The 15,131-nt window shown below is 40.8% G+C and overlaps 1 protein-coding gene across 5 annotated transcripts in view; it reads right to left on the reverse strand.

Annotated features, from left to right (window-relative positions):
- usp34 (ubiquitin specific peptidase 34) overlaps window positions 1-15,131 on the reverse strand; it is a 277,821-nt gene that overhangs the window by 69,021 nt on the left and 193,669 nt on the right. For 3 of the 5 annotated variants that reach the window (XM_085981443.1, XM_085981440.1, XM_085981439.1), the window contains exons 57-62: window positions 14,565-14,645; window positions 14,255-14,340; window positions 2,745-2,913; window positions 2,554-2,628; window positions 1,943-2,106; window positions 1,361-1,433 (exon numbers count right to left, since the gene is read on the reverse strand). In XM_085981443.1, the coding sequence (XP_085837569.1) occupies window positions 1,361-1,433; window positions 1,943-2,106; window positions 2,554-2,628; window positions 2,745-2,913; window positions 14,255-14,340; window positions 14,565-14,645 (648 nt within the window). The remainder of the gene's footprint in view (window positions 1-1,360; window positions 1,434-1,942; window positions 2,107-2,553; window positions 2,629-2,744; window positions 2,914-14,254; window positions 14,341-14,564; window positions 14,646-15,131) is intronic. The other 2 variants (XM_085981444.1, XM_085981442.1) reach the window with 1 other exon arrangement.

Genomic DNA, 15,131 nt, shown 5'->3' on the forward strand with positions numbered 1-15,131 from the left:
AGCACTACGTTTAATATTTTTAGCACAACCAGTGTATAACTGGCAAAACAGTCATCATTTGGCAGAACCACTAAAAGACCACTCTAAATTGCCAGAGAACAATGTAATGTTAAATATGATTTGATCTGATCATATCCTTGATTATTCTGTAATTAAGAAACCATTAAGCCAGAGCCTACTTTCTGCCACTTGTTGTTTTCCTCAATAACTATGTTGTGAACCATTTTCATATGCACAACAGAAACCTTAAGTTAATGGACACTAGGCTAACCTTTTTTTAAATGCACCAAATCACTACACAAATTGAATTTGAAAATCTAGGTGTCAAGTCTAACATTTCTTGCTCAATAATGAAAATTATTTATATTGCATGATGATTAAGAGTTAGAAATTCAAATTACAGCCATGGTATTATTGTGGTATCAAAAAGGAGGGCAAACATTTTATTTTAAATTACCATGGCCAAAAAAATGTTGGTCTATAAATTGTACTCAAGATGGACATGATCTTCTGTGATTTAAACAATAAATGATATCGCATCTTGCAGGCCGGCAATGAATCTTGGCGATATGCTACATCATCAGTATTTGGCATACATCATTAATGGATTTTTCTGAAACCTTTCAGATGCTGTAGAATATATACTTTTTGGGGGAATTAAACAAACATTTCCAGTGTTACTGTGTCTAAAGAAATTCATGCATATCATAAGAATGAAACAACCTGTAAGTACACCAGGAGGGTGGGAGGAGCGGAGAAAAAAAACGACTCAGGAGCTAAAATTCAGACAGTGAATTTGGCTGGCATTCTGAATATTATAAACTTAAGTAAAATTTATTTTTCTGAATGCATTCCATTTAGGACAAACAGAGTGAAGTATGGAAATATTTTATTGTTTCGTTGGACTTTCTCATTGAATTTTCACTTCTCTGCATAGAGGAAGGCACATTCAGGAAATGTGAGGAATACTACAGTAACACATGGTGTACTAGAAGAGTCTTGCTGTGGTAGCACTATATTTTTCAATGGCTTCATTAAACAATGGGCAAACTTTGGAAACAAAGTGGATCAAAAAATGGGAGTAATTTGAAGCACTACAAAGCTTGAATAGGAAGAATGACTTGCACAACCAGGTCTTGAGATGGCAAAATGTGAGGCAATAGTGATGGGATTCCAATGGGGATGGACAGGAAATACCCAACAGTATCATTAACTTATGTTTTAAAGTAATTGAAGGTTGACAATTTTCTGTCTAATTCCAAAATGTAACATATATGAAGAATGGGTTCTTGCTGCAATCCTATGTGGTCATTGAAATCTTACACAAGGATTTCTAAAAGAAAATAGAAATATATATCACCAGTTCTATGTCTATTGACGATACCTTGCCTCCTGTCAAGGCAGCCATGTCATTCTGCGACAATGTAAGATGCCTATTTAAAAAAAAAAGACAATCAATCAGAAAGGGAAACTACTAATGTTAAGTACTGGATATCAAGACTAGGATAACACATAAGAATAGTATACTTTGGTATTATGAATCTTCATTTTCTAATAAATAAAATGTTACAACCTTTTACAAAGTGCAAATTAAAACAAGCTGGACATATTACTTTACTGTCAAATTCAAATGATTTCACATGTAAACAGAAATGACACTGAACTTACAGTTCATAAATAAACAGCCTATACATGGGAATTTAACGAACAAAACTACATTTATTTTCTAATTTCTCCTGGAATCAAAACAATTTAACACAGGTAGTTCAGATGTTTTATTTTAAATGGTTAAAAATGTACAAATTAAAAGAATAGTACTTCATCTTAATCCTGCAATATTTAACAATTACTTGAAAAGGAAAAATTTGCAAGGTTATGGGGAAAGAGCAGAGAAGTGGGGACTAACTGGATAGCTCTTTCTATGAGTCTATGTATGTCTTACCTTTCAGAACGAGACTGTTCTACTAAAAGTGCAATCAAGGCAATCATCTTCTCTAGTGCTGCAGGACGGTACTTCTCTTCTGTTAAAGATAAAATATCTTCCTCCTCCTCTTCCTCCTCACCTTCTTCTTCAGATAATACTTCAACTTGCGGCTGAGGGAACTGCTAAAAATTTTAACATAAAAATATAAGTGATACCAAAGTTCAGATCGTTCCGATATTAAAATGTATTATTTTTAGTTGTTACAAACAAGTGTCGTCTCTTATTAAATCCTATAAGCAGTCAATAAAGTTATCTATTTGTATCATTCCCTTAATGGGAACACTATGGTTGACAATACTGCATATTAAAGAGATATCCTAAGGTTTCTGTGTGTACTTCCCAACAAAAATTCAGAATGAAATAGAACTTGAGAAGTGACTGCATAATTGAGTCCCATAAAACTAAATGGAAAAAGGAAATTCAACACCTAGCTTAGATAGATTTTAATTTGCCATAATTAACTTATGACTAACAAACTTTAGCATTAAAACACCAGAATTTAGCAAAAAACTTGCATAATAGCACATTATGAGTTTCAAGTTCGTTGTGAATGTTTCAAAAATTCTTACATTTTCTGGTCCCTTTGTTCCCATATAAAAATGTACCATTGTCGATATAGCTTGCAATGACAAAAGAAACTGACTCTGAAACAATTAAATAACACTGAGTTAGTAGGGTCATATGTAAAAATGGGGTAAAACATCTAATTACCCCTCCCTCCAATGCTGTTTAAAGACTTGTGTGCATCCATTTAATTTACCTCTTCTTCTCCCATTTTGGCAAACTCAAACAAGAATGCAAAATATTCAGTGAGGTGTTTGCTGTGAGGTTTGACTCCATGCTCCATAATAGACAACAGTGTCTTCACAAACCTAGTTACACATGAACGACTTCCTATATCTTCAACTGGACCATCCATGTCATCAGAGCTACAAAAGCAGAGATTGAGATATGTTAACTACATTGTCCAGATCATTGAATAGTATTCAAATGCAATAACATGTCAAATAAATGCAACTGTAAAGTCATTATTTAATTTTTTAAACTGAAGATTTAAACTTCACAATTGTTCACCCGAAAATGAATGCTCATAATTAATCACAAAACTGGTATGTTCTTTCCACAACAGGTAAACTGGATTTGAATTCTCAGCAATACCCAGATCCTGAATTGATACAAGAACACAGACATTGCAGACAGATGCCTTCACTTATCCCAATCATTATTTATAAAATAATTGTCAGAATCATACTTTCTGAACACAAGAAAATAATTTCTTTAAAACAGTTTCTAGTATAGGAACTACATTTCATAATAGACTTATGTACAAGAATGCAAGATTAGAGACATCCTACAGAAGTCAGCAATACTTCCACGACATTCCAATAAACACATCCTCAGTATTATGTAGTTAAAGATAGAAGACCAGTTAACACTAGGCAACCAATTAATGTTTATGCAGATTCTTGTAACTCCACTTTTTAATTTTTCTTGAAAGGAGAATATTTCCCATTTCCAAACACCTCTGACAGAATCATGCTAAAGATGGCAAAAGAAATCAACATTCCCATAGGGAAGCCAATTCTACTAGTTACAAGCAGGTCTGTTCAAAATTAAGAGACAAACATTACTGGTGGAGGTAACAATGAGTAACTAGACCTTATTTAAATAGCTGAGGCTCAATAGAAAACCTTCCACCTACCTAACAGTGAACATCTGGCATCACTGCTCGAAAAGTGAAAGATGCATCAGAATGTGAATATTAAAAGACAGATTACACATCTGGTCGTGTCTTCATTTTTTTTTTTTTTTTAAGGCATGAAGCATGCCCACATACAATTAGAATACGCCCTCATTTCTAATGGGGAGAATCACATGCAACACCGCTTTAACATGTAGCTACTGTTAAATGATATGATGGCATGGAATCCATGCCATTCCCTTCTGTACCATATAAAGGCACGCTCCTACCGGACTTCATTCATTTTTTCTTTCCCAGGAAATTGAACACCACAGCACAACAAAGTAGCCAGAACCCATAATAATAAAGATGCAAGTTTACAAATTTCCTTTCACTTTAATAATGACAGGCAAATGCCAACTGGGCATGTACAGGTGGGGGGGGGGGGGGGGGGGGGTATCCGCAAGATGCTTCCTATTTGAAAAATGGTTGTTGACCATTTTTCCACAAAAAAGGATTTAGAAAGAAGAGTTACTTCTAATGCTGGATTTTTAAAAGCAATGCATGGTCTCATGAGTTTGAAACAAGACACCCTAACAAAGGGTTTTTTAAATAGCAAAAGGAAGTTGTTTTTCTCCCGTATTAATGGGTTCAGAAAAACACATCTCACCCACTGTGGTGGAAAACCCTTTGGTCTTATCCTGTTTCATGGATAGAGAAGAAGCAAGCACCAAAATGGCCATCCAACGTTTGCGGCAGAAAAGACGCGGAGGTAGAAAATGTAGGCTCAAAGAGTCAGAGTGCAGAGGAGTCAGTCTGTTTAAGTCAAGCAAAGCGAGCCACTGAAGTGGGATAGCATAGCATGTGCATTATTTATACATTACCATGTGGAGCTAAGTTGTACCAATTGAACTAAGTAAATCTAATATTTAATGCTCTATGTTCACCTCACTGTGCAATAGAGCAACTTAATGATTCAAACCAAGTCTTGCCTCATCTCGTGTCAGCTGGCTCTGCCGGAGAGGCAGAAGAAATAAATGTACAAAAGTCACGGATATCCGGTTTAAGTCACAAAGGGGGGTCCACTGTTACACCCTCTTGTACGATATTAGGCAGTGAGAGTCAACTCTGATAATATCAAGACACTTGGACCCACTTACTGGGAATGGTTACAGAAAATGCTGGAAACTCTCAGCAGGCCAGGCAACATCCGTGGAGAGAGAAATAGAGTCAATGTTTCCGGTCGAAACCCTTCTTCAGGACTGAAAAAACACAGGAAATGAAACATATTAAAAGGCCAGTTTGGGGGCTGGGAAATGGGGATGAAAGAACAAAAGAGAAGTGAAGAGACATTAAGAGGTATTCAAAACGAGACGAGATGGTGATAGGACTAGTGGAGACAAAAGACGGCTCTAGATTAGGTGTGAAATGCGCTGGCAGAATGAGAGGCAGCTGCCATGTGGGAGAGAAAAAAAAGGGGGAAGGGCACAAAACAAAGGTGTGGATAAAAAATGTAAAAATGTAATGGGGGCCGAGGTTATGATCTGAATGTTCTGCCGAGGTTATGATTACATTTTTACATATACTTTTTATCCACACCTTTGTTTTATGCCCTTCCCCCTTTTTTTCTCTCCCACATGGCAGCTGTCTCTCATTCTGCCAGTGCATTTCACACCTAATCTAGAGCCGTCTTTTGTCTCTTTACTAGTCCTATCACCATCTCGTCTCGTTTTGAATACCTCTTAATGTCTCTTCACTTCTCTTTTGTTCTTTCATCCCCATTTCCCAGCCCCCAAACTGGCCTTTTAATAGGTTTCATTTCCTGTGTTTTTTCAGTCCTGACGAAGGGTTTTGACCTGAAACGTTGACTCTATTTCCTCTCTCCACGGATGTTGCCTGGCCTGCTGAGTTTTTCCAGCATTTTCTGTTATTTCGGATTTCCAGCATCCGCAGTATTTTGCTATCGTACTGGGAATGGCTGATGCCACTAAACCACAGAAGGTATCTATGGCAGCCCCAAATTAATAAAAGTGGGTAATGAGCATCATTACTGCTCCTTCTAAAGCTAAAGTCAGAAAGGCAAGAATGTAGAGAGAAATCTCTTGCTCCAGGACATTTGGTTCTATAATCCTGTCCGAGGAACAAGATTAGAACAATGTTTTGATTGCAAAGGTCATAAACGGGTTCACATCTGGGTATTTCACAAATGGAACAAGTATGTAACTAACAGGAATTGAAAGAAAAGGGTTACCCAATGATGATGGCATCAACATCTCAGGTAGGACTTGAACTGTGTAGTGTTGATGCAGCAGCTAACATTGAGTTTTTGGATTTCTATTTCAAAGATCATCCTGGGTAAACTTCTTTACCCAGAGAGTGGTGAGAATGTGGAACTCGCTACCACAGGGAGTAGTTGAGGCAAATAGTATAGATGCATTTAAAGGGAGGCTAAATAAGCATATGAGGGAGAAGGGAATAGAGGGTTATGCTGACAGAATTAGATGAGGAAAGACGGGAGGAGGTTCGAGTGGAGCTGGAGTTAGTACTGACTCATATCATGACTGTTGGAGTGGACTGATGGTGGATACTCAAAACTAATGTGCTAGATCACCTCTCTACAGCATCCAGCTGGTGTGGCCACCGTCAGTGACCAACATAATTCTTTAGGCTTCTTCCTGCTTCTAGGCTTGGTGAGAAAAACCCACCAGTTGATCCCATTAACTTGGGTCAATAGCAGCCAGACCATCGAAGTTCTGACTTCAATCAAGGCATCATGGAGTTGCTCTCAATGCCGAGTGCCAGTAACTGATCTGCCCTAGTAATTGTAACTATCAAGTATAATGACACCTAGCTGGGTACCCAAGTGATCAGTAAGATTAAAAGTACTCAATCATCCGGGTAAATTAGGGGATTATTGAATAGGAGAGAGAATTTAATGTTGATAAGCTGAAGCAATACACAACTTAGCAAACACATATATATGAACGGTTGTCCTTAGGCAATATGGAAAGGAATTTAGAGGTGGTTATTGATCAGTAAAAATATTTAATCAACATGAGGTCATCACCAATGCTAATAAAGTATTGAGATGCAACTTGAGGACATAACATTTTTGGCTAACAGTTTACATTAAATTAATTTAACTTATACAGAGAAGACCACAGTTGGATTGGGTGCGACATTCTGACCACTCTACCTCCAAGAGGACAGATTCATTACAGTTGTAACAGGATAATTTGAGACCGAAAACTGTAGGCTATGAAGTGTACCTCCACAGGATGAACTTGTTTTCACTGGAGAAAAGATTGAGATATCACATGATCCAGGTTTATAGGCAAAGATAATGGCCCTGAAATTGTGGCGTCTTTGACGGCATACTCTCAGAGTACGCCGTTGTATTCCCTCTGAAAGGCCCTGGAAGTTCCGGATATGGTACGCTTTGACAGATCATCCAAACCAACTGAAAAAATGAGTATCGCTGGCGCAGAGTTGGGCTATTTGCCCAAAAACTGCCCAGCAACTCTTATGGCTGGTAAAAGCAGGTATAGGGCCTGCTATTATCATCAACGCAAAAGGTATATACACAAGACTTAAATAAAACATTTAAAAATCCAAAATTATGCATATACACTTTAAATAAGTTTATGCAAATAATGGCCCGGATTAAGATGTTTAAATTTATTCATCAAATAATTACATTTTTTATTGAGTTTGGTGCAATGAAGGGACTTATGAATATAATAATTGCAATTCAGTACACTCATATTTATTAAAATTCTGTACATTGTATAATTATTTGGGGATTCCATTGCATATCATTAGGGGATTCCCTTCATAAAGGATTGCAATGGAATCCTCCTTTGTTATTGGAAGTCCTGGTCCACCTGATCCCAGGGACACTTCCGAACCGCCTGCGTCCCTGGGCCTTTTTCGCCGCACTCCGACTAGCGGGCAGAAACCGCAACTCTTCGCAGCCTGGGTGCCTGGAGGTAAATTCATAAATGTTTCGTGGGTCAGAGGCGTACTCTGGAGAAAGCCTCCGACCGCAATTTCAAGACCAATGTTTTTTTTTCCATGGGATGTGGGTGTTGCTGTCAAGGCCAGCATTTATTGCCCATCTCTAATTGCCCTTGAAGGTGGTGGTGAGCCACCTTCTTGAGCCACTGCAGTCCCGTGTGGTGAAAGTACTCCCAGTGCTGTTAGGGAGGGAGTTCCAGGATATAGACCCAGCGACGATGAAGGAACGGCAATATACTTCCAAGTCAGGATGGTGTGTGACTTGGAGGGGGAACTTGGAGGTGGTGGTGTTCCCATGCGCCTGCTGCCCTTGTCCTTCTAGGTGGAAGAGGTCGCGGGTTTGGGAGGTGCTGCCGTAGAAGCCTTGGCGAGTTGCTGCAGTGCATCTTGTAGATGGTACACACTGCAGCCACGGTACGCCAGTGGTGCAGGGAGTGAATGTTTAAGGTGGTGGATGGGGTGCCAATCAAGCGGGCTGCTTTGTCTTGGATGGTGTCAAGCTTCGAGTGTTGTTGGAGCTGCACTTATCCAGGCAAGTGGAGAGTATTCCATCACACTCCTGGCTTGTGCCTTGTTGATGGTGGAAAGGCTTTGGGAGTCAGGAGGTGAGACACTCGCCACAGAATAGCTAGCCTCTGACCTGCTCTTGTTGCCACAGTATTTATGTGGCTGGTCCAGTTAAGTTTCTGGTCAATGGTGACCCCCCCAAGATGTTAATGGTGGGGGATTTGGCGATGGCAATACCATTGAATGTCAAGGGGAGGTGGTTAGACTCTTGCTTGTTGGAGATGGTCATTGCCTGGCACTTGTGTGGCATGAATGTTACCTGCCACATATCAGCCCAAGCCTGAATGTCGTCCAGGTCTTGTTGCACGCGGGCATGGACTGCTTCATTATCTGAGAAGTTGCGAATGGCACTGAACACTGGGCAGTCATCAGTGAACATCCCCATTTCTGACCTTATGTTGGAGGGAAGGTCATTGATGAAGTAGCTGATGATGGTTGGGCCTAGGACACTGCCATGAGGAACTCCTGCAGCAATGTCCTGGGGCTGTGATGATTGATCTCCAACCATCACAACCATCTTCCTTTGTGCTAGGTATGACTCCAGCCAGTGGAGAATTCCCCCCCGCCCCCCGATTCCCAATGACTTCAGTTTTACTAGGGCTCCTTGATGCCACATTTGGTCAAATGCTGCCTTGATGTCAAGGGTAGTCACTCTCACCTCACCTCTGGAATTCAACTCCTTTGTCCATGTTTGGACCAAGGCTGTAATGATGTCGAGTCGAGTGGTCCTGGCGGAACCCTAACTGGGCATCAGCGAGCAGGTTATTGGTGAGTAAGTGCCACTGATAGCACTGTCGATGACTCCTTCCAGCATTTTGCTGATGATTGAGAGCAGATTGAAGGGGTGGTAATTGGCCGGATTGGATTTGTCCTACTTTTCATGGACAGGACATACCTGGGCAGTTTTTGACATTGTCGGATAGATGCCAGTGCTGTAGCTGTACTGGAACAGCTTGGCTAGAGGCATGGCTAGTTCTGGAACACAAGTCTTCAGCACAACAGCTGGGATGTTGTCGGGGCCCATAGTCTTTGCTGTATCCAGTGCGCTCAGCCGTTTCTTGCTATCACGTGGAGTGAATCGAATTGACTGAAGACTGGCTTCTGTGATGGTGGAAACCTCAGGAGGAGGCCGATATGCATCATCCTCTCGGCACTTCTGGCTGAAAATGGTTGCAAAAGCTTCAGCCTCGTCTTTTGCACTCATGTGCTGGGCTCCACCAGAATCGAGGATGGGGATATTCATGGAGCCGCCTCCTCCAGTTAGTTGTTTAATGGTCTACCACCATTCATGACTGGATGCGGCAGGACTGCAGAACTTGAATCTGATCATTTGATTGTGGGATCGCTCAGCCCTGTCTATTGCATGCTGCTTCCGATTTTTAGCATGCATGTCCTGTGTTGCAGCTCCCCCAGGTTGGCACCTTACTTTTAGGTACTCCTGGTGCTGCTCCTGGCATGCTCTTCTACACTCCTTATTGAACCAGGGTTGGTCCCCTGGCTTGATGGTAATGGTAGAGTGAGGGATATGCTGGGCCATGAGGTTACAGATTGTGGTGGAATACAATTCTGCTGCTGCTGATGGTCCACACCGCCTCATGGATGCCCAGTTTTGAGCTGTTAGATCGGTTCTGAATTTATCCCATTTAGCACGGTGGTAGTGCCGCACAACATGTTAGAGGGTGTTCCTCAGTGTGAAGACGGGACTTTGTCTCCACAATGACTGTGCAGTGTTCACTGCTACCAATGCTGCCATGGACAGATGCATCTGCGACAGGTGGATTGGTGAGGACGGCGTCAAGTAGCTTTTTCCCTTGTGTTGGTTCTCTCACCACCTGTTGCAGGCCCAGACTGGCAGCTATGTCCTTCAGGACTTGGCTAGTAGTGGTGCTACCGAGCCACTCTTGGTGACGGACATTGAAGTCCCCCATCCAGAGTACATTCTGTGCTCTTGCTACTCAGTGCTTCTTCCAAGTGGTGTAGATGGGAACAAATTATTTTGTTCAAACTCCAAACACAGAACTAGATACTGGCATATGTTTTCCAAATGTCAAACAAGTCTAGAAATTTGAATTTTACCCTGGACAGAATAGTATAAACATGGAATAGACTGTCATCAAAAGCAGGCAATGCTGTATTAGCTTCTTTGTAAAAGGAGCCAGATGATCATTACAGATGAAGAAAACCATTTGGCCATTCTTAGTTCATCCATCCAGGCAGATCTTACTGTCCCTCCCACTATAGCATCCAATTATTTCTTAAATGGTTCCAGTGTTTTCATCTCCACTACTGTGTCTGGAAATTCACTCCACACATTCATCACTCTTGGTACGAGGCAGAATGTCCTGACATCAGTCCTAAATCTACCTTTTAATAGTTTGAACCTGTGATCCCTTGTTCTACTCTTGCAATTTAAAGTAATATTCAGGATTTCTTTTTTTCCCATTTCCTTAACTCTCTAATATACCTTTCCGGGCTAAAAAGTCTAAGTTTCTCAAGTCTTTCCTCATAACTCAGATCTTTGACACTAAGGATCAGTCTCATGGTTGTTCTCTGTACTGCCTCCAGCACTTCAATGTCTACCTTGAATCTCAACTATCAACAACTTATATATTTATATAGCGCCTTTAACGTAATAAAACATCCCAAGGCGCTTCACAGGAGTGTTATCAAAAATAAACAAAATTTGACACCGAGCCATATAAGGAGATGTTAGGGCAGATGACCAAAAGCTTGGTCGAAGACTTAGGTTTTAAGGAGTGCCGTAAAGAAGGAAAGAGAAATAGAGAAGTGGAGAGGCGGAGAGATTTAGGGAGGGAAGTCCAGAGCTTAGGATTTGGCAGCTGAAGACATGACTGCCAATGGTGGAGCATTTAAAATCGGAGATGTTCAAAAAGGTCAGAATAGGCAGAGCGCAACGGTCTAGGGGGATTATAGGGCTGGAGGAAATTAGATATGAGGAGGGGTGAGGCCATGGAGGGATTTGCAAACAAGGATGAGAATTTTAAAGTCAAGGCGTTGCTTAACTGGGAGCCAATGTAGGTTAGCAAGCACAGGGAAGATCAGTGAGCGGGACTTGGTGCGAGTTAGCTCATGAGATGGAGAGTTTTGGATGACCTCAAGTTTATGAACTAGGGAGGCCTGCCAGGAGTGCGTTGGAATAGTCAAGTCTAGAGGTGAAAAAGGCATGGACGAGGGTTTCGGCAGCAGATAAATTGAGGTAAGGGCAGAGACGAGCGATATTACGAAGGTGGGAATGGGTGGTCTTAGTGATGGAACGGATATGAGGTAGGAAGCTCAATTCGATCAAATATGACACCAAGGTTGCGAACAGACTTGGTCAGCCTTAGACAGTTGCTGGGAGAGAGATCGAATCAGTGGAAAGGGAACAGAGTTTGTGGTGTGAACCGAGTTTGTGGTGTGAACCAAACACAATGGTTTCGGTCTACCCGATATGGTCTTCTCAGGAGGCAGGTCGGTCAGTAAGTAAAAGCTTTTAAGGAGGCTGTGTTCCTCCATTTTAACAGGATTTTTTTTAATTTTTAACCCATGCAGGCTGGGTTTCCTGGGGCTTGGGAAATCCAGCAGGTAAAAGGAGGCAGGAAGGGCTGGATCCATAAGGTATGTGCATTTACAGCACTGCTTGTGGGCCAGGAGGAGCAGTATTGTTTCTTCCAAGCGCTACAGACCCCTCGATTGGCTGATCGGATAGAAAGTTGGTTGAGAGTTGTTGCTCGGACTGGAGAAGGGTTGGAAATGTTGTACTCCAGAAGTCAGTATTGCGTCTACTTTTGTTCTTGGTATTACATAAATAATTTGAATTTAGGCACAGGGAATACAATCTTGAAATCTGTTATGACAAAAGATTTGGCAAACATTGAGGAAAATTGTAAAAGACTTCAAGACAGACAGATTAGCTGAATGGACAGATAGAATTTAATATGGATTAAGTCTGAGGTAATACATATTTGGTGGAAAAACAAAGGCGGCAATATATATTCAATAGAAAGATGCTGAAAAGCGTGGATAAGAGAGAGACACAGAGGTTCAAGTACATAATTCCCCGAAAGTGCGAGTGCACGTACATAAGGCATAAAAAAGACCACAAAATGTTGTGTTTTATAAATAGGAGCAGAGAGTACAAGTGTAAAGTAGTAACGTAATTTTCTTCAAAATATTGATTAGGTCACAGTTAGAGTACAGTATGCAGCTTTGGGTGCCCCATTATAGAAAGAATATTAAAGTTGAAGAGAACACACAGTGAAGATTCACCAGGATGATGCCAAGGATGACAAACTATAATTATAAGAGACTCCAGATACAGGAAACTCTTTTTTATCCAGCACCGACGGGACCGGCGTGGTGCCGGTTTATCAAAAAGTCCGGATTACAGAGAGTTATAGTTAAAAGGTACGAGAGCTCCGTACACAGCAACAAATCCAGGCTTCCCTGTTGCTTAGCAACAGCTGCAAGAAGCCCGGCCACAGACCAAGCGTCCCTGTTGCTTAGCAACAAGTGCAGGAACCCCCGATTACACAGCCAAGAATCAAGAAACGGCCACTAATATGAATAAAAACTTAACTGAACCTACTCCCGAATTTTGCCGGTTAACCGAGATTTCCGGTTGTTTGGGTGCCGGTAAATTGAGAGTTTCCTGTAATAGGACTGTTTCCATGGGAGCAGAGAAGGTTTTGATAATTATGTGTTTTGATAAGAGTGAAGAAGAAAATACTATTTCCGGAGGTTGGTAAGTCATTGGCGAGGAGCTGTCAATTTAAAATTGTAATTAAGAGAGCAATGAGAGTTAGGTGAAATTTCTTTACACAGAGGGTGCTGAGTAAGAAATGCTTTGCCACGGAGTGATGGAGGCAAAACACATCCCACCTTTTAAGCAAAATCTGGATAAATATCCGAGGCGGAAGATGATACAGGGCTATGGGGAGAGTGGCGCAGTAGGATTAATTTTGGATTGCTCCAGCAAAGAACCATATAGACACAATGGGCCAAATGGCCTTCCACTGTGCTGTAAACTTTTGTGCTATAAATTTCAAAGTCTTTTGTGCGCAACTTTGTCAAAAAAACTTTTGAAAGTCAAAGGTACACCATGTTATAGAACTTTCCACAATCCACTTGGGTTGTCACTTCCTCTCAGAAGTCGAGGAGGTTGGTCAGGCAGGATCTTCCCCTTCTGAATCCATATTGACTGCTATTTACCAGATAATTAAGAACAATATTGAAACTTATATAAGTATAATACAAATAATCACATTTTCCATTGAACATCATGATCTCTCGCGCTGCTGGGCCAATGAAAATATTATTAGTGGATTATAACTGGACAGGATCGAACAACAGAATATTAAATTCATATCTTGTGTACTTATATGTATACCGTCAAGTTAAGTTTAAATAAACAACTCGGGAGGGAGTAGGAATTAGAAGTTAGGACAGACTTTGACAGCAGCCAAATATGGTGGCTTTGGTCTTGTCAATTTGTTAAGTTCGAGAAAATTCTGGCTATCTACAAATTGATGTCAGCCAAGCAGTCAGACAGCACAGTAGTGGAGAGCGAGAGTTGGCGATCATTAGTGCATATATTCAAGAGGGAGCAGGAGATGGGTCTGAGAAGACAGGATGTGGACTGGAAGGGAATGAGGTGGAAGCTATAGTGATGTGAGGTTGAAGACGCACAAAAGAAGGATGGAGTGGGGGTGCGGAGGGTGGCTGAAGCAGTTGGACAGATAGTTTTGGATCTTTTGAGGGGAAGAAATCCACGATTTTCTCATACTTAGAGAAGAGGTTGATGCAATGGGGGGAGTAGACAGAGGGAGGCGGTCAGAGGTGGTGATCAGTCATCAAAGGAGTTTGAGATTGTGCTTATCCTCCAGAATCTTGAGCAACAGACGGATTTGGCCGTGGATAGAGCGCATTGGTATTGCTTCAGATGGATATCAAAACCTATTTTTTACCCAATATATTCAGAGATATAGAAGTGATTTTGTCATTACCCATCTTCCATTCCTGGCTGTAGGTAGAGATGTGCGTGCACTGGTCGGAGTCGCTGAATCACATGAATGCATAAACGCTGGAACATCTGCAGAGCCCAAAGTAAGGTGCAAAGGGAGAGGGTTTTATAATCTCATTTTAAATTTTATTGAAACAATTTCATTGCTGAAGGTATTAACCACAAACTTGCTACAATGATACGAATTCACACATTAGTATGGCCATGGAAAATAGTCTCTAAAAATATGCTTTAATGATCAAAAATACTGTGATTAGTTACAATTACTACAACTGTACTAAAGCACTTCATACCTGTCTCACAATCTGATTTGGACACTTAATGAGGATTTGCATTGGCCACCAATCATCATCTGCCATTCGGTCCAAAAACCACTGCACAGACAGAAGACTAAGTTACCATTTTGAAATTACACACAAAAAATCCATAACTTTTGAACAAAAGTTCCATGTTACAATTCTCACTATTTCATACTCAACACTGAAATTAATATATCCATGCGACTATACCAGATCAATAACAAGCATACAGTATTGTTGATTATTCAACTTAAATATCCATACCCAAAGCAACTAATTGTCTGTATGCTTGCTGGATTTGTGTCAGGAAAGAGGTGTAGTTAAGGTATAGATTTTTTGTCACCACCAGCAGCTTGCATTTCAGCAGATTTGAGGGCATAACAGTATCACAGCAACAAATTAGATCACAATATTGTCAAAGTGATACCCAAACAGGATATTTTCAGTTCCATAATGAAACCAAGATGTGGAAACAGACACAGCTAACAAAAAAAAAATCGGAAAAAGGAAATTTCTTCACCATGGTTACACGGAGGCTCCAAGGAGGGTTAGACTAATGTG

The sequence above is a fragment of the Somniosus microcephalus genome, chromosome 3 (assembly GCF_052327205.1).
Source record: "Somniosus microcephalus isolate GS21.2 chromosome 3, FLI_Smic_1.0, whole genome shotgun sequence".
In the NCBI taxonomy this organism is placed as follows: Eukaryota; Metazoa; Chordata; class Chondrichthyes; order Squaliformes; family Somniosidae; genus Somniosus; species Somniosus microcephalus.